The sequence below is a fragment of the Pseudopodoces humilis genome, chromosome 23 (assembly GCF_049639895.1).
Source record: "Pseudopodoces humilis isolate 2021_Gansu_Grassland_sample_001 chromosome 23, ASM4963989v1, whole genome shotgun sequence".
Lineage (NCBI taxonomy): Eukaryota > Metazoa > Chordata > Aves > Passeriformes > Paridae > Pseudopodoces > Pseudopodoces humilis.
The window spans coordinates 7962075-7981793 of record NC_142222.1 but is presented as its reverse complement, the minus strand read 5'-3'; the positions used below and the strand labels follow the sequence as shown (position 1 = coordinate 7981793).

The 19719-nt window shown below is 47.2% G+C and overlaps 1 protein-coding gene across 3 annotated transcripts in view; it reads left to right on the top strand.

Annotated features, from left to right (window-relative positions):
* Positions 1–17592, top strand: part of CASTOR2 (cytosolic arginine sensor for mTORC1 subunit 2) — an 83650-nt gene extending 66058 nt beyond the window's left edge. For all 3 annotated transcript variants that reach the window (XM_005525882.3, XM_014255024.2, XM_088066376.1), the window contains exons 3-9: positions 3822–4015; positions 4741–4873; positions 6149–6272; positions 6860–6970; positions 8341–8423; positions 9765–9859; positions 11515–17592. In XM_005525882.3, coding sequence (XP_005525939.1) covers positions 3822–4015; positions 4741–4873; positions 6149–6272; positions 6860–6970; positions 8341–8423; positions 9765–9859; positions 11515–11580 — 806 coding nt within the window. In that variant the 3' untranslated portion in view covers positions 11581–17592. The remainder of the gene's footprint in view (positions 1–3821; positions 4016–4740; positions 4874–6148; positions 6273–6859; positions 6971–8340; positions 8424–9764; positions 9860–11514) is intronic.
* Positions 17593–19719: the final 2127 nt, after the last annotated feature.

Below are 19719 nucleotides of genomic sequence, written 5' to 3'. Positions count from 1 at the left end.
CACATCCCAGGATGACATGTGCTAGGGAAGCTGCTCTGCTTCAGCTGGGGCTGCCAGGTGGGCCAGTGAGGCTCTGGACAGACTCCATACCTTGTAAATCACCTGTGCTGTGAGTAAGCAGTTACTCACACCCTAAATGTTATTTGACATGTTGGCTGGGTTTGGTTTGCACAGGGACTGGCATTAGTTTGATACTTGTGCCGGTGGAGAGCAGCCCCACAGGCTTTTGGAGCCCACCAGCGCTTGGTACCCAGCATTGCCAGGGAAAATCATCCTGGACTATCACAATGATCACATCTTGTTGAGGCTGGTGGTGTTCCATGCCAGAGACCATGGATGGAATGACAGCTTGAGCCTGGAAGCCTGCTCTTCCAGACTGTGGTAGCTGTCATGTTGGGCAGCAAATGATGGTTACAGAGCCTGCAGGCAGCTGAACTGCTCCTGGTGCCTTCTGCTAGCAACTCTGCAAAGCCAGAACAGCAAAACCAGAGAAATCTTAGGGCTTCATCCCAATGAAAGGTCAAAATAAAAACCCTGATTATAATAAACAAAGCCCAAATCTCTGATCTTTTATCTGTGTTGATAATGCACTGATCAGAAGTGGGGGAGTGACTGCACTCTGATAAACCAGTTACAAGAGGACCTTGAGAGCCCAGCAGAGAGATTTCTGCCCTGTGGAAGGACAAGGGATATGGCAATGCTGGAGCTGTGGGGGCCTGGAGCTCTGTTCTCCTGCGGGGAAGTGGTGGTGATGGTGAGTTGGTACTGGAATGTGGGTAATTCCTCTTTTTGCACTTTATTTATTACTTTACTCTGCCTCGCTGAATCTGTGCTAATGTTAAAAGTGGTGTTTTCAGCTCTCTTTGGGTTTTGCTTCCTGGGCAAAGCACCATCCCACATGGCTTATTTAACACTGTTTAGATTAATTTGTTGAGCTTTCAGCCTAGGTTTGTTTCATTAAAATTTGGGCTGTACTTTTCTGTCTGGCTGCCTAGTGGAAACAGTGTCCAAAATTGGTGTTTCAATCACTTCCTATATATTTTTCCAAGTTAATTGAATCATGAGAAGCAGATTATTTAAGCAAATACAATGGCCTTTGTCACACTTCATAGGGCCTGTTAAACACATAAACCCAGAAATTATTAACACTTTGAGTAATTACAAGTGCAATGAGCAAATCAGCCTTCCTTCCCCCTGAGGAAGAGCTTGATGAGGTTTCCTTGGGGCAGCTCATCCAGAGCAGCTGCTGCTGGAGTAAAATAGGATAATGCCTCTGTCCACCACGAAATGCTGCATCTTCAGTCACATCCCTGGCCCAAAATTGTATTTAAATCGGTATTTAATGAATTGCAGTCCTATCACCTGTACAAAGCAGGAATATTCTCTTCTGTTTATAGAGCAGGAAGTGAGCTGTGGTCTCGCTGCCAGTAGTGAGTTGTCAGTGGGCTTGGGCACACCTGGGATGTGCCCACTGCAGGTGGGATCAGGTGAGAACAGGACCCTGGAACATGGAGCTCAGCAGCACTTGTTTTGATCTTTAGTTTCTCCATGCCAGGTGATGCAGGAAGATTGAGTTTGAAGGTGCTTTTCTGAGGCAAAGGGCTGGTGAGAAAATGGTGTTTTGCTGCAATAATTTGCTTCAAGCAACATGCACAGGTCTCTCTGACATAACATGCTGTTGATTAATGCACAAACTTACCCCCTCTCCCTGGTGTCTAGTTTTCATGTAAGCTGTGATTATTATAAAAGAAACATTGGCTTATGAAGCTAAACATCAAAATGCACAGGCAGAGAGCCCTCAGTGCCCCCACTGTTTGCAGTGTGTATGCTCAGGGTTGTTTTCATGCTACACACAATTGAGGTTATTGAAGAGAGCAAAATGTGTTTGTTATTCAGATCATTTTGGGTTTTCAGTGCTGTCAGTGTCTCAGGGAAGTGGTGCCTGAGGATTCAGAGGGGGTGAGGTTAAGAATTTATTACACTGTGTCTGGGGCTGTACAGAAACAACTCCCAAAGGTCTTGTTGAAGGAGGAAGAAAGGATATTGCATGGAGGAGCCAGGAGTGTGTGGACATGGAGACATGCAAGCACTTGCCTGAAGGGCCAGAGTGCTGATGCAAGAGCAGCAATGCTGGGCTTTATGCTGGGCTGCATTTCACCTCTGAGCTGTGTGTGTAACCTCCCCTGGCACATCTGCTGTGTCCTTGCTGGCTGGATCTGCATCTGACATCAGGTTCCTTACACCAAGTAGATTTAGCTGGGATTATGTATTTGTTAGTCTGGATCTGAACTGTTTGTTTCTATAATTTGCCAAGCAAAAATCAAAAATCCAGAGAATCCTAGAGCAGTGTATGCCTTCATTCCAGAGTCTGCATCTGGTTTTCTGGGCTGTTAATACATTAAGGGTTTTCTAAAACCATTAATAATTTGTATTAAATGGTTTAGCTGCAGATTTTTAACTACTTAACCACAACAGATTAGAAGCAAGTGGAATGGGATTATTCTTAGTATTTTCCATTTCCAAAGTAATTTACATTATTTTAGTATGTGCTTACTTTGTAGTCCCTAGTATAGATGTTACAGCATCCATCCCTTGCAGAGCTGTGTGGCTCTAATGCTGCAGGAGCCCACAGATGCATAGGGTGCCTCCTCTGCATCTTCAAAAATGAGGGATAGTGCCCAGGCTGCTCTGTCAACCTCCATCTCCAGTCCAGGAGTACAAAATTCGGGTTTAGATTAGAGTGGGAAAATGGAAACAAAAGAGGCCAGAACAGCTTGAGTGAAATGTTTGGAGAAATTGTATGATAGAGATTTAAGTCCAAGAGCACTGTGCTGCTTTGAGACTAAACCAGCAGGAGAATCCCCACAGAATTACCTTGAGAGAGATTTCAGGTTGGAGTTAAGATTTAATAGAAAGTTTGCAATATATGCAATGGTACACAGAAGAGTGGCACAAAATCAGAGTACAGCCTGACACCCTGACCAGGCTGCTGATCACAATCCTGTCAAATGATGCAGTCATGGTCCTGTGGAAGTTCTGGTGCTCCTCTGGATCCATCCAGTGGTGGTGGTGATGGTAGTGTCAAGATTCTATCCGCTCAGGAATGCTCAGTACCTCCTCCAGGGCAGGGATTTTCACAATGGAGTGATGTAATAGTGTGAGTCGTAGGATATTTTTGGGAGTTCTTGATGGTCTAAGTTACAGCTCCTATTCTGGTGGTGCCCATTGTGGCCCCCTAGCAGAGATTACCCCCTTCAGGATGGATGTGACTGTGCTGGTGCTTCCCCAGAGGGGAGTTACCACAGCCCAGTCATTGGTGTGAAGAAACACTCCCCTGCCTCGAGGGGTTTGCTTCTTCTCCCTTATCTAATTTAACACCCAGCTTGTAGCCTGGGGTGTCCAGGTGTGGGCAGGGCAGCTCCTGCAAACCATATATAATATATATAATTAACAGTTTGTCAGGAATGAGGGGAGTAAAATACAGTTTGTTTACACCCACATTGGCACTCTCCTTTTGTAACCAGGACAAGCACTTGGGAAGGTCAACAGAACTGGTCACTGGCATCCAAGTGAACTGCTGAGCCACCTGCAGTTCCCTGTGTTGTCCTTGACAATCTCTGTGAATCCTGCCATGGAAATTGATGCAATCCTTACAAGAAAGAGTGTCACAGTAGGATCCTGTGAAGCAGCATGGGAAGCCCAGGAGGCTGGGATAAGGGGGCTCATCTCATCCTTGCACTGAGGTCTGTGCTAAGCACAGAGTGGACCTGGCTCTCCCTGCCTCTGAAACAAACCTGTGTCCTCCCCTTGTGTCTCTGCAGAGCTTCCTTCCTCGGAACACTTGAGCGTGGCCGATGCAACATGGCTTGCCCTCAACGTGGTGTCTGGTGGAGGTGGTTTCTCCAGCTCCCAGCCCATCGGAGTGACCAAAATTGCCAAGTCAGTCATAGCACCTCTAGCTGACCAAAACATCTCAGTGTTTATGCTCTCCACCTACCAGACGGACTTCATCCTGGTAAGAGGACATGAGGGGACCAGGCAGAGCTATTGCCACCAGATGAAAGTTCACCTGGGCAATTCTGGGAAGAAGTTGTCTGGGAGTGGCAGAAGCAGCAAAGTGAGCTTCCTCCAGAGCTCTGTTCCTTGTAGTCAGGCCCTCTGACATCTCAGGAGCTTTTGCCATGGGATAAAGCATTTGTTGTCATGGGTGGTCCGGTGTCTAATGAGAGTGCTGGGCCTACACTGCAGTCTCTCCTGAAATGCAGATACTGGCAGTACTTCCCACCATCAGACTTTGGTTTCCTGAAAGTTGGAGGAACATAGTGTCTGCTGTCAGGCTGGCTGCTGATGGCCAGGAGGCTCCAGAGTTGTTTTGGGTATAGACAGACAGCCTGTCTTCCTGTCACACACACGTGTGTGTGCATTTCCTTATTTCCTGAGGAAGCAAGACTGAGGAGCAGGCAGTGCTGAACTGTTGAAGGAATGCTGGAAAAGAGGTGAAGCATCTCTTGGCTTAGAAATCTCCTCATTCTTTTTACAGTCATAAAAGCACTCTGGTGCTCAATCCTACTGATAACCAAGTGTGTTTCTCTTAAGATACACCTAATTGGTAACTATCCCCTGGCTCAACAGGAGTCGTGTCCACTTTGCTGTGCCCTAAAGTATGTTTACTCCCTCCCCTGCAGTGTTTTGTCATTTGTGGTGCACACCATCACCAGGTAATGCTGTTGTCACCTTCAGGTGCGTGAGCGAGACCTGCCCTTCGTGATGCACACGCTGGCTGCTGAGTTCACCATCCTCAGAGTAGTGAATGGGGAGACAGTGGCTGCTGATGACTTTGGGGTAACAAATGGATTTGTCAAACCAAAACTAGGTAAGGAGCAGCACAGGCTCAGCTTGCCAGGGGTTTGAGCTTCCTGATGCATGGGGTGAGAGTCCTGTCTCCTAGCTTCCTTCAACATTTGGGTGAATATTTATCCTGTTGTAAGATTATAATCCCACGAGCCTATCCCAGTACAGAGTAGGTTCTTAACTTTCTGAGCAGTCCTAGTAATTTTAGCTGAATTTTGGCCTTTTAATGCTAGTTTTTGTAGAGAAGACATGTCTTTTGTAGGACAGAAGGTTAAAGTATAGTTCATTGCAGTTGCAAAAATAATGTTGTGTATGTCTGTAGCCCATATTTCCATGCTTCAACATACCAAAGGAAAATGGCTTCTCTAAAAGCATGTTTAAGTATTGCAATGATGCACAGAGGAGATTGAATTTCAACTTCCACACTTCAGTGCCAGTGAGGCTCAAGGCCACAATGAGCCCAGGGCTGTACAGAACCTTTGGATGTTTGCAGGCCAGAGGAACAAGTATAAAGCCAAAGAGAACAATCAGGAAAAGGAACAATTTATATACATATGTTTTCCTACAGACATGTGTGTAATTTTTTGCCTATAACCAGACAAAGCAGGGATCAGTTATCATGAAGAGCCACTCATTTTCATCACTGAAGAGCTAACAATCACCTTGTTTAAGAAAATGAGTCTTAAAGAAAAAAAGCATCAAGAAAGGGCACAGTGAAACACGTTGGTAATGCACTGGTATGCAGTTTGCTGTGTTGCTCTATTGGTTGCATGCCTAAATGCTGGCTGCTTTTCAGCCACTGGCTGCAATCTGTTAGACAAACTGCTGCATGGCAGCTGGTTTTTAATTTTTCAAGATATTATGGCAAAATAGGTCCGTAGAAATGAGGGAAAACAGGATGGACTGCCAACAACCACAGCTGGAGAAATGCCTTCCATAGCCCTGCCTTTTAATGGTGGAAGCCTGCATTTTTTTTCCACTTTTCAGTTTCTCTTGGCACTTCCTTTAGCTTGCCCCAATGCAATGCACCCTGAAAGCCCCTTGGAGCAGAGAGCTGGGCAGGGCATTCATGGTAACACCACCCCAAACCAGGGAGACAGCACAGGAGCAGATTATCCACAGGCCCCTCATTCCCTGTGTGAGAGCAAACAGGGCTTCAGCAACGAGGCACTGCCTCCCAAATGCTGTCAGCTTTCTCTGTGACCATTGCCAGTGCATGGATAACATGTTTGATGGGACAGGAGCCTGCTGCAGGTGTGGCTTCACAGCTGTGCGTGTCTGTGTGTGTCTCTTTCAGTTCAGAGGCCTGTCATTCATCCTCTTTCCAGTCCAAGTAATATGTTCTGCGTCACCAGCCTGGATCCAGATACCCTTCCCACTGTTGCTACACTCCTAATGGATGTCATGTTTTACTCCAATGGGTAGGTCCTGCAGGGAGATGGGCTTCCAGGAGAGCTGTGCCCTGGGTCTGGAGGCACAGATTCCCACTGCTCCTCTGGGGTGCCCAGGGATCTGCTGTGGCTCTGTGCTGCTCCAGTGCTCTGCTCTGAGGGAGAGAGGGAGGTTTCACAGGCTCAAGAGGGTTGTCCTGACAGGTGGAAGCCAAACAGGTGATGGAGGGTGCCCAGAGACATGGGCTGGCTTTGGAAAGCTGAGTGTTTTTAGAGTGAGGTAGGAGTAGCCACGTGGTCGGTGTGCCACAATCGGCACAGGGCCGGAGCACGTACAGCTGCCTGGATTGCTGCCCCTCGTGGCCTGTGGCTCGTCACCCACAGCCTCTTGTGAGGTCATCTTGAGGCAGGGATGGAGAGTTTTGTGGGGACTGGATAGTTTTCCACCTGCAGAATAAAAAAAAAAAAAATCAAATCAGTATAATACAGCAGGACTCGGTGTCACTTTGCTAAGTCAATGTAAGAACATTTCTGGTTTCACTGGCTATATCTGCTTTAAAAACCCTTTTTTGTGCTCTTCTAGCTTCAGTTAATGTCATCCTCTTCTGTTTCTTCAGAGTAAAAGACTCAGTGGTGGGCAACGAAGACTCGGGACACATTCGCTTTTTCTCCTTTTCTCTCATTGAGGGTTACATCTCCCTGGTCATGGATGTCCAGACACAGCAGAGGTGAGCTCTGGTCTTAGAGTAACCTGGACCTTGGTTACTGCACCTGAGAAAAAAGGATGCTCTCAAAGGAGCAGGAAGCAGCTTAGACTCCTAAGTGTTAATTATTTGGACTGTCTTTGTATGGGTGTCATGGACCTGTACACCCTGTCACTTTTCTGAGTAAAATCTGGCATTTTAGTTCCAATGTCTAAACTTTGGACTGATCTGTCCAAGCCCTTAGTAAAATCACAAATCAATGTGATGTAGGGTTAGCTCACTTTCAAAAGAGGAATACTGGAGCAAAGCGATTTTGGCATTTTTATTCTGTTGTGCATTAGCTGGGCTTACAAGAGCAAAACCCAAAAGGAAAACCTGGTGTAGGTGTTTGAAGATTTCCTGCTAAAGGCCAAAATCAGGGTGGGGATGTCAGTGATGCAGTCCTCAAGCTTTGATTTTACCCGTGGGTGGGCTTGGTTCGGAGTCTTGTTGTGATGATAATGTCCTGAGTCACCACTGTGCAGCCAGAGCCTGAGACTTGTTTATCTAGCAAGGAAAGAGCCAGCTGGGGAGCCTTGGTGTGTGTCTGTGCTTCTGCAGCTGGGCAGCACAGGAGGCTCTGGAGGCTAGAGGAATGCTGTACTCAGCCCTGCTTAGACATGCAAGCTTGCTTTTGACATACAGTACAGTTTGGGTTTGGTTCTTGGGGGCAAGTCTCCTGCCCCAGGGACATGTTCTTCAATTTAATAAATTGCCCTCTTGAAAGTTTCTTTGACCTTATTGGATTAAACCTTTGTTTGTCATAAGAGCCAGAGGGCTGGAGCTTCAGCCTGGGGTGTGGGAAATCTGGAGGGCCAGTTCTTCTCTCTCACAGGCTGCCTGCTTGACCTTGGGCAACTCTCTTAGCCTCTGGTCTCCTTTCCCCTGCTAATAGAGACCTCTGCAGTGGTCCCAGGGACCTCCCAGGATGGTAGGGAAACAAGCACTGGTGGTGCTCAGACACAAAACCAGTGGTTACCATTGACATCCCTGAGAGAGGTATGGAAACATTCCATCCCTAGGTGTTTCCAAATGCAGCTCAAATCAAACCTTCACAGTCCCAACATTTGTAAAGGTGACACATTCTGTTGCTTAGAATTTTTTTCCCTGCCTCTCTGGATACCTGTGCCCACCTCCAGCAGCAGATGCTGATTTGCCATAGGATTCCTGGAGGGTCAGGCAGGTGCATCTGCCTCACCTGCCTTGATATTTCCCAGCTTGCCCTAGCTACTGCCCGTTATTGCTGGCTTCAAACATCTCAAGGATGCAGGAAGAGCAGATCCCCCACAGGCAGAATCTGACACACTGCTGCGTTTTAATTGCTATGTTTGATGTTTGGTTTTTGTTTTTTACAGATTTCCTAATAATTTGTTGTTTACAAGTGCATCTGGTGAACTCTGGAAGATGGTGCGGATTGGTGGGCAGCCTCTTGGCTTTGGTAAGTAACATTTGGAGGATCAGCTGGTGTGCAGTCAGTCACCTCAGGGCCTTCAAGGGGCATGGAAAAATCCATCTGAGGCTGATGCTTTTAAAGAGCCAGCAGTGACTTTGTGAGCTGAGATTTTCAAATAGAAGCCTGACTCCTGTTAAGTTTGAGTTCTGAATATATTCCTGAAAGTGCTACATGCTTAACAGTTCCAGCTACATTGCATTCATCTGCTGAGGAACCTTTGGAGGTGGCTACAGCTGGGGCTCTGGTTAAAGAGAAAAACTGGAATAAAAAGTGGGATGGAAATTCATTGAAGATTCCTGAAATTGGTGGTCACGAAGCACTGTCATACTCCAGTGCAGCTGGAGCCCTGTGCACAGTTCTGGTGTCCCAAAATAGGAAACACATGGAACTGCTGGAGCAAGTGCAGAGGGGGCCATGAGGTTGGTGAGAGGACTGGAGCACCTCCCCGATGGAGACAGGCTGAGGGAGGTGGGGCAGTTCAGCCTGGAGAAGAGAAGGTTGTGTGGAGACCTCGCAGCAGCTCCCAGGGTCTGAACGGGCTGCAGGGAAGCCAGAGAGGGACTTTGCATCAGGAACTGCAGGGACAGGACAAGGGGCCACGGGGACTAAGTAAAAGAGAAGGAATTTAGGTCAGATATCAGGAAGAAATTCTTCCCTGTGAGGGTGGTGGGACTCCAGCACAGGTTGTCCAGGGAGGCTGTGGATGTCCCAACCCTGGCAGTGTTCAAAGCTAGGCTGGATAAGGCTTTGAGCAACCTGCTGTAGTGGGAGGTGTCCCTGCCCATGGCACAGAGGGTTGGGACTAGAGAGTCTTTAAGGTCCATTTCAACCCCTTAACATTCTGTGATGATTCTCTGGTGAAATTGGTGTGAAATCCTGTTTCAGGGGCTGTGGTGGGCTGCAGCCAAGGAGCCAAGCATCCAGGCTGACTAATGGGTCAGCATCTCCTCTTCCAGAATTGCAGGACCAAGTGTTCAATAACAGAGAAAAATTGATGTTAGGAATATATGGGGCTGGGCTTTGTGCTTTCTTCTTGACATCGTTCAGTGCCTTTCTTTGGATCTCTAAATCATTCCAGTTCTAATGGTTTTGTGCCTTTGGAGAATATGTGTTTCTCTGTAGTAAAAAGCATGTAATAAAATGAAACATGCTGTGTATTGTGGCCCAAAAGCTTGATTCTGTGAGAAAGAATACATTTTATTACAGAGATTCCTTCTGATTGGTGTTTGTGAAGACAAACTTCTCCATATGTAGGCATGGAGCTGGTGAGCTCTGAGACTTTTGCAAGCCCCTCCAGACAATATTTGATTTTTTATCTCCCCACAGATGAATGTGGAATTGTCGCTCAGATTTCTGAGCCTTTGGCCGCTGCTGACATCCCAGCCTACTACATCAGTACTTTTAAGTTTGATCACGCCTTGGTGAGTATGAACACAGCTTCTTTGGAGTAGGGGAGATCTTTTCCTTAGAAAACTCATTATGAGAATGTCACTTCTCATCTGGATAGCTCGTTGGAGTGCCTTTGCCCCAGTGTAGCCCAGCTAACTCCTGTCTCCAGCTCCTGGCTGTCACTTCCCTGGGGGAGAGGCTTCTGAAACAAGCCCAGCCTACCCAAAGCAAAGCTGTGTTAGTGAGTGTTGTCTCAAAAAAAGCTGGTCTCAGTCTTTAGAGACCTGCAGGGATGGAGACTTCACAACCTCCCTGAGCAGCTTCTTCCACTGAATCTCTGTCTTTTATTAGAAACAGCCACAAACCCTTCCATCACTTCCAACAACAGTTGTAGGCTGCAGACTCCCAGGACAGTGCTGTGACAACCCACCCTTGAGGAGAAGGTGCTTCCTTCCCCCTAAGAGTGGGTCATCAGAGGAGCCTTTGTGTGTTGGGAACTTTTTGGACAATCTACCAGTAGCAGACCCCTGCCTTCATTCCTTGGTGCCTGCATTGTCCTAACCTTTGCTTTGTGAGACCCAGCTATTAGCTCTGCTGTCCCTACATCTTCTTATTTCTTGGTAAATAAGCAATGATTGCCAGCACAGCAAGAGAAGGTGATTTTGAAGCAGATAAGGTTGTTCCCATGTTTGTTCTCATGGAGTGCCCATAAGCAGTTGCAGCACAGTCATCAACATGAGAGTCTTGCCATTCTTGGAGAGCTCTCTCCATTTTCTATACTGATGGATATTTTACTTTCTAGGCCTACCTCTGCTCTTCCTTTGTGAAGAAGAGACCCTCAAAAATGAGGAATCCCCTAGAAAGAGAAAATGTTATGCCTGAAGCCACAAATGGGATGGCATTTGTCTTGGAACCCATTTCCCTGGTCCTGAAGGAGAGAGTTAGCTGCTTTATGCTATTCATTTTTTTTTCCTTAAATGTGCCTTTTATTGCATTATACTTCTCTTTCCATCACTTGCAAATTGATTATTCAGGTCCTACCTTTGACCTGTAAAAGCTCTAGTGAGATCAAAGCAGGTTTTTTTAATTACTTTGTTTTTTCACAGTTGGTGTGAGCCATTCACAGCTGATAGGTCATGTGTGTAAAGAGTAAAAGTAAATATTATTTCAGATAGCAAAGGTCAAAGTGTTATATATGTTTGTCTTATTTTTTTTTTAATATAAACTGTGCTGATAAGATAAGCTAATAAAACACCATTTAAAAATCAATAGTGTTAGCTTTCCCTCACATTTCTGCCCATTGTGTGGCCCCAGGTGTGTGCATTTTGTGCAGAGCACAAGGTGCAGAGTGCTTCTACATGTCAAGCCATATATCTGGAGAGCTCAGCCCTATCAGTTAAAATAGATATGTAGCTGAAAACTTACTCCCTACAATTGTGATGACTCTGCAGGCAGCTCCTCCTTCTCAGAGTGCCTCATCCTGCTGCCTCCAGGCCCCACAGATCCTCTCTCCGAGCAGCTGGCAGGGGGTGTCCTTGTACATGGAGCCCTTCCTCAGTGAACTTCAGGTGTGAGCAAAAACCAGCAGTGTCTGCCTCCTTGGGACTGGCCTGGCTTCACCTCCTGCCTCTCTTTTCCTTGTCAAACCTTTTGCTGGAACATGACCTTTCTCTTTGTTTTCTTGCAGGTACCTGAAGAAAATATAAATGGTGTGGTCAATGCACTCCAAGTCAGTCAAGCTGAAAAGCATTAGAAATCTTCTGAGCTGGTTCCAGATGCTTTTTATTATTCTAATAATAATAATTACTATTATTATTATTATTATTCTTTTTTTCTCACAGTATTTCTTGAAAAATCTGATTACAGAGAGTGACATGAAAAGAGACTGTGGAAAGTTGAGCAGAAACAGCTCCAATAAGCCTTTGTTTTAATTATTATTATTATTATTATATTATATTATTATTATTATTATTATTGTTATTGTTATTTTATTAAATTTATGAATGAGGGGCAGGAGGAAAGGGAGTTCATATGGTTTTCTGAGGTTCAGCTCCGAGGTGAAGTGTACCCTGGCTGTGCTCTCAGTGTGGAAGGAGCTGCAGCCGATGGCAGCACCGTGGGGATGCTGCTGAGAGCAGTGGGATGGGCCAAGAGCAGATGGACACTGGCTCAGAGAGCCCTGAAAACCAGAACCAAAATGAAATATGGAATTAAACAGAAAAGACATTGTGTTGTACTGGGTTGTCTCCTCGCATCAGACTTCCTGAGGACTGTCCATCTTGCCTGTGCTGAGATAGGATGCAAAGGGTTCTGTTTCCCCTGACAGAACAGTTTGGTGTTGGAAAAGGGGAAAATACCCAGTTGTTTGACATTTCCTTTTTCTTCCTCCCTGCAGTCAAAGCCTGGCTGCTCTGAAAAAGCCTGGGCAGGGGGAGCTCAGCTCTGGCCAGCTCCTGGCAGGTGGTGTCACCCAGACTTGTGTCTGCATTGAAACTTGGCTGGTTTTGGTCAATTTTTTCCAGTCACTGTCCCACTGCTGCCATTCCCCTGCTCCAGGACAGCTGTTGTCCCTTATCCCACATCAGAGCCTTGTTCCCCAGGGCCAGCAAGAGGAGTAAGGCCTCTTTTCTCCTGTCCCCTCAGGCTTTTTCCCACCCAGTGTGCACACATGGGGAAATAAAGGATTGCCCAGGGTCCCTGGGTAGCTGCTCTTGCACATCCCAGGCCTCCTTGGCCACAGCAGCTTCCCCCTGCCAGGGCCCCGAGTCTTGTGGGGACCCTCCTGCAGTTTTTCATCAGCTCCTGCATCACACAGGTGGAAATTGCTGCTGGCTGGGGACAGTAGAATGGTGCTGAAAATACCTAAAACCTGCTAGCATCTGGTCCTGTCCCAGGAAGATGATGAGGCATTTCCCATGGGGCAGCAATAGTGTGTTTTCTTCTGGCTTTTACCGCAGCTGAGGGCCAGCAGGAGCCAGGCTGGTGGCACCGTGTCCAGGCTGTGGCCACTGGTGTGGAGAGCACAGCAGAGCCCAGGGCTGGGAGAGGAGTGTTACCCAAGAGTGGGTGCCAGCAGTCTGTCCCATGTGTGACCTTGCTTTTGTGATTACCAGCCCCAGCATATCTTACATTTCTTAACTTCTTCCACTTCAGTCTTGACATAAGGAAATGGCAGATCTTGCCATTTTCCTGAGGGCTTTGCAGGGGGCTTCAGAGACAGCCTCTGGCAGGATTTCCCTGAGGCTGTGCCAGCTGTGAGCCAGGGTTTTGCTTTAATCTGGAGGCAGTAAGCAGGCACCTGGGATTGTGCCATGGGTGTGGTTTGTACTGGTGTGTGGGACATGCAAACACAGACACAGCTAATTGATTGCTTCTGCATTCACAGTACTGGAGGGCAGTTATGGCTTCTGATGCTGCTGGATTCAAACACCGAGTTTCAAATCTGATTTTGCTGTTCCTTTACATGGGTTTTTGGAATTGTCCCACGATATGTTTATATTCACTCCAGATTTCTGATCTAAAGGTTTGTTCTAGAAGTGGCACTGTGCATCTCTGGATGTTTGTTTGGAAAGATGCTTTGGGACACAGGCTGCACAGTGCAGTGTTGAAAGCATTCAGAGATGTTTGCTGTGGCTCGCCCTGTGCTGTGGGCACTGAGCTGGAGTGGGGGCACAGTCAGTGGTGGCTTTTCACCTCATATTTTATCAGTTACTCCTTGGGAAGGCAGATTGGCAGCGTGGCTGGCAGGGAGGGCGGCCTTGAGTTGCCAGCCCAGGTTTGTGATCAGCTGAGTTGAGCCTGAGTTCTCTCTGTGTGCATGGATGGTGCCACCAGGACAGAGTCATCAGGACAGGGTCTTCCTTTTGCTCTGGGGTTTTGTCAACCTTTGGGAGATGTCAGTTTTGAAAATGCTGCTTCCAAAGGACTTCAACATGGATAGGAAGGAATTAGCTCCAAACAAGCAACTTTACTGAGCCTTAAATGAAAACAAAAAACCATAGGTTTTAATTTTCTAACATTGCACTCAGGCTATTTTAGAGGCTGATTTTTGTAATTATTTTTTTTTTCTCCCCCAAGGGAATCAGCCTTATATTTGTGAAATCTGTTGAAAGCTTTGTGGTATTTAGAACCTTCCAAAGGAAGGTTGATGTCCCAGCACAGGACAGTTGGCCTGAAGAATTCACAGGATGTAAAATGCCATTGAAGGCTTCTGATGCTGCCATCATCTTCGACTTCACCTTTTAATTTCCTTTTATATTTTTCTCCTGACATCCAAGAAGATTGTTTCAGACAACTTGATGCTTTCCCTTTAGTATTCCCTTCATATTTGTTCTGGTGGGAACTGGGATACTCCAAATGTGGCCAGAATTGGTGGAACCTTGTCCCTGCACCCAGCCTGAAGTCAGGATCAATGCAAGCTTGCATAGTGAGATCTGCCCTGCAGGAAGGGGTCTCTTTGTTAAATATTTTCATAGTAATAATAATACCACCACACTATTAACACTACAGTGCTTAGAGAACCCAAAGTAGGGGGCTCTGAACTCTCAGCACCCAGCCTTTGGGGTAGGGAAAATGTTGAAGAGTCTTTTCCTTTGTTTAAATGCCTTGTGCTAATAGGTCTGAGCATCCTGACATTGTGCTGTTCACTGGTGTGTGGATAAAGGAGGAACATGGCTCAGCAGGACATCCTTGGGCTGAGTGCCTGGATTACCTGCAGCTGCCAGTGCTGCCCTCAGCATCCCTGCTCAGCTCTGGGCAGCTCCAGCTGGCCATGGCCCTGCTAATGAGGGATGGCCTCAGTGCTGCAGGGGGGTTCCTGCCATCCTTGTGGAGTCCATACACCCACACAACTGTTCAAGAGCACTGGCTTGTCCAAACTCCTTAATTTAGAGGTCAGCAAGGTGAATGGGAGGTGCTGGGTCCTGCAATGGCACAGTCAGTGTTCACTGAGCACAGGTGTTCCTGTCAGCACTGGATCATTGGTATTTTCTGTTAATCAAAAGGGAGAAATTCTTTATTTGGCCTCAGGCTGAGCATTGCTACTAATTCCTGAAAGAAGGTGTCCCCCAACAACATTCAGTTATGGACAAGAAATCATTTTCTGATCAGGATTTCTTCTCTCTCTGTTACTTTGACTCTTGTGGCCATCTCCAGTAAGCAGCTTAAGGCATCTCACTTACCTGTTCCAGTCCTGCCTGCAAACATTGGATTGGATTAAACTTTTCTTATCTGCAGGAGAGTAAAACCCAGTAATCCTTTGCCAAAAATATTTACACTTAGCATGTGCTGGGGTGTGTTTGCATTGGCTAAAATGTGCAAAGCTGCCTCCAGCTCTCTCTACCTTCTCCCTCCCCATGAGTGCATCTGTCTGTCTTGTCTGTCTGTCCCCTGCCACGTGCCAGGGGCCAGCAGTATCTCTCAGGCATCCTGGCAGCACTGAACTGGTACAGAAACAGTCTGTGCATCCTCAGCATCCTCAGCAAGGCTGTGGGACCTTCCCAGGTTCCCTGGAAGGGAAACACTTGACTGTGAAGGTAATCTTGAGTTACTTTGCAATCCTTGGCCTCCTTCTTTATTTAATCCTTATGAAGCACAGCTGGGTTGAGTTACCAGCTCCAGTTAGCAAAGGTGAAGGAAAGAAAGGGGTTCTGCAGTGTGAGACGTGCACTGGATGCTGATCAGCAAATCCTGGCTGCAGCAGTTAAAGCCTCTGCAGATGCTCTGGTGAGCACAGAGCAATGCACAGCCCCTGTTGTATGAAGAGAAAATGGTTGAAGTATGGATCAAAGTACATTCTCATTTTAGGGTATGAATTTTAGGGTTCTGTACCTCTTTGGAACATACATAAGCCAAGATCTTTTCTTGGTGTCTCTAGACAGCACTGGTCATTTCAGATGCAAAGTCTGGGAATGAATGTTGCCATGTTACTGCAGATTCCATGAACAGCTTCCCCCTGCTCTGTAATTCTCTTGCAGCCATGACCTGTGCTTCTGCACGCTCTGAGTTTGCAGAGGGCCTGGCCACAAGGGACCACAAACCTCTAGCATCTCCTCCCAGCTGAGAGTGCCTAAGTTGTATGGCCAAGGTGGAGGGAGTGGCACAGGGATGGCAGGCACACAGCTCCTCCCCTGCCTGCTCAGCTCCAGCATGGCCACAGCCAGCCCAGCTCAGCACTGTGCCAGCTGTGTGGAGCAGGAGAGTTCAAAAGAGCTTTTAATGCCCTGGGCTCCCTTGGGGGCTTGTTTTCATCCAATTTTAGCTTTCTGCAAAATTCTGTAAATGAATAGCCTGTCTTGTTCCCTTACTGTTAATTCCTTACATAACCCATTCTCTCCTTTTCATTAGAATTAGAGGGTGGGTGATCACCTCAATTTCCCTGACATTCACCTGCTCCCACCACCGAGCCATGCCAGCAGGTCCTGCTGCTGCTGGGATTTGGGTCTTGGTGCCACAGTGCCCTACAACATCTGCAGCCCCACCTTGCAGTGTCTGGTTGTGGCTGCAGAGCACAGCACAGGCTGGTCATCTCCTGCCAGAAGGGTTTAGTTCTGAGGGAGCACTGCACAGAGGGAGGAGAAGCCTCATTGTTCTCATCAGTGCTTTGGGCAGATTTTTAGTTTGGTTCCTCTGGGCTAAGGTTCAGTGAGCCATCACCCTGCAGGATCACACTGCACCGTGCAAGGTCAGGGTTGTTAGGAGGGGTTGGCCCTTCTGGGGCCATAGTGCAATGCCACTTTATTAGTGCCTCAAGTGGCTTCAACAAGCCTGAGCATTTCTCTTTATCCCCTTTGTAAGGACTCCAAAGGAGCCCATATTCCCTCCAGACACCTAAACAACACTAACCCAAATTTCTAGAACTGCCAAGAGAGCAGAGATGCTCCTGGTGCAGAAATTGCCCAGCCTGGATCAGGGTCTGTCTCTCTTCCCTGGCTGCCTAGAACAGCTGTGCTGGGCAACCTGGGAAGGAAACACAAATCTTTAGGACTTTTTTATTTAATAAGTTATTTATGTATCATTTGCTCTGTAAGTGAAATACCACTTTTGGCCTCAGACACACACCAAATAGGCTGAAGTGGGGCTGGGAACCCCAAACTCTTGCAGCCTCTCCTCCCTGCTCACCTCTCAGAAACCCCATGCAGCCTTTCATTGGGGAGGGTGGAAAAAATTGTGTATTTATTTCCCTTTAATTACCAGATCTGATGCAAAGAGACAGGGTAGGGGAATCCTCCCCATGCAGGGGCCTTTGGTACAGCTCCTGCTCTGGGCTGCAGCCATGGAAAGGCTGCTTGCACCTGCCTTGTGGGCAGTGCCCATGGGCTCAGTGGGGCCAGGCCCTGCACGTGTGGATGGCGAGCTCCTGTAAGTTTGGGGGGACAAGGTACAGAGGAGTCTGAATGTATCAGTTGCCTTCATGAGCTCTGCACGAGGCAGGATGTTACACCACCAGGCACAGGGAATGGTGGCAGCAGCTTGGGATCATGCACTGGACATTGTGTGGAGCTGAGAAGTGGCTGCTTTGCTTTCCCAGCAAGTGCACACGCTGCTTTTCTTTGCTGGTCTTATGCTGAAAAGCTGAGATTTATGTACTGTATGAAAAAACAAAACAGAAAAAAGAAAAAATCCTAATGTTCCAAAATAAATGACAGTATATTTTGTACTTTGTAAAGTAATTAAACCGAAAAAGAATAAAAAGTGAAACTTATGCTGTCTGCTTTTGTACTGATCAAACTGATGAAAATAAAGCAGAGCTTGGCATTGTCTGCAAGATGTAACTCTCATTTCTTTCACCTACAGCCATACTGGGTGTCACTCACACACACACACACACACACAATTTATGAAGGCCAGCAGACATCCCTGATCTCTCTGGTGTCCAGGTCCTGTCCCTGGGTGTATTGTACCCCTACAGATGAAACCCACCACCCTCCTCCAGCTGTTTTCTGGAAACCACCAAACCTTTTCAGTGTAGTGTAATCCATTGTTTACTCTCGTGATCAAAACAGTCATGTAAGAAGTTACTGTGGGATTGTTAATATGGAATGCAGCCTTAATACAGAGCACTGCCTCAGGGGTTTAATCCAGTAAAACAAAAAGCTGTATAAAGCAGCACAGACACTGCCCCACAATCTCAGCACTGCCTACAACTCCCCACAAAAGCAAATGGCATCTTAAGGTGAATAACAGGACTGAGGCTGTTAAACTGGTGTCCAGACCCCGAAGATACCGATACCTATCCACAACAGCATTTTTCTTACCTCACCTGCCCAGGCCCACACCTTTGAGCAGGAGGTGCTGGGGCACTGGAGGGAGATGGGGGAGATTCCATCCCCTTACAAAAAATGCTACAAAAATAGATTTTTATGAGTTATGATGAAGCACAGTGAAGTAATATTGTTTCTGGAGTATTTTGAATGCTGAAGGCTAACTATTAGGTTCTCTGACTCATCTGTTTTTGAAGGATCCTGTAGAGAAAAGTCTGTTGTAACACAGCAAGTGCCTAAGATAATCTTTATCTTACAGGTGTTGGTGTGTTTTATCCCCAGCAGGGCAGTCTGCTGACAGATGAGACCAGCCTTGCTGTGTGGGGGCTGCAGGGCAGCCTGGGGGGGCCATGCTGGATTCAACTCTCAGCAGGGAATTGCCAGGACCCCTTGGGATGGTGGGGTGTGGAGACCTGAATTTGTGCAGGTGCGCTTGGGCCTGAAGCTCTCACCCAGCCTTCCTGCAGCTCCTCCAGTCCCCAGCCACTGTGGCACCTCTGTCAGGCTGCCTGGAGCTGTTTGTGCACAGGGCTCTGCACCAGGGGACCCTCCTGAAGCCCTTCTGGGCTATTTTAAGCCAAACACGCCAGCACAGTGCTGATCTGAGGGCAAATCACTTGTGTAATCAATGCCAAATCAAGCAGATTATTCTAGTTCTAATTTGAGCTGCTCCCCATGTGCATCCTTGGCCCATACACTCCCTCACTGCAGGTATATTTAGGGATGCTGGGATATTTTGGGCTGTCTACTTTGCCATACTTTGAAGGACAAAATGATGCAAAGTTGCAGTTCACAACGGTGGTGACCTGAAGCTACCCCAGCACTGCTGGGCTCCTGTATGGCCCTGGTCCTGCAGGAGAAGCATAAGCCACAAATAAGGTTGGATCTGCCTTCAACACACAAGGGGTGTGATGGGGAAGAGGGTATTTTCATTTTCTGAGCCAAGACTGAGCCCATCAGCAACAGCAGGAGCGGCTCCCAAAGAACTGCTTTAGAAAGGGGAAAAACTGCTGCACAGCAGCAGCTAAAAGAAAAGAGTAAGAATCTGTGACAGACAACCATGTAGATACAAATGTCAGCAGAGGAGATGAAGGAAGTAGAAAAGTCAGAAGCAGGGCTGAACCTGGGAAGAAGGGAGAGGTGTGGGAAAGGTTAGACTTTTCTGTAGTTACTCTAACTACACAAAAGAGTGCAGGTTCTGTGCTACAGTAGTGTGTGTGTAGGTTAGACTTCTAGTTAGACATACTAATTCCTCATTACCCTGCTCTGTTTCACTGGCAATAGAATAATTTCCCCAACATGAGTCTGCTGTGCCCATGATGGTAACAGCTCCCCTGTCCTTGTTCAACCCACATGTTTTCCTTCAGATTCTCTCTCCCTGTCCTGTTGATGGGGGAGGGATGACAGAGCAGGCTGGGGGGCACAAGGTCCCAATGCTCCCCCCACACTGTAACAAAAACATGGGCAAGTGCTGGTGCTTGCCAGACTGCTCTCACTGCCACTAACCTTGTTCCCACTAAGCAACATGTCTGAGAACACCCACAATCACTGTAATGAAGGCACAAAAACCCCCCACTGCATTAAGCCATACAACACTCCTTTTTAGGGCTGAAGACCTCACTGGCATCTCA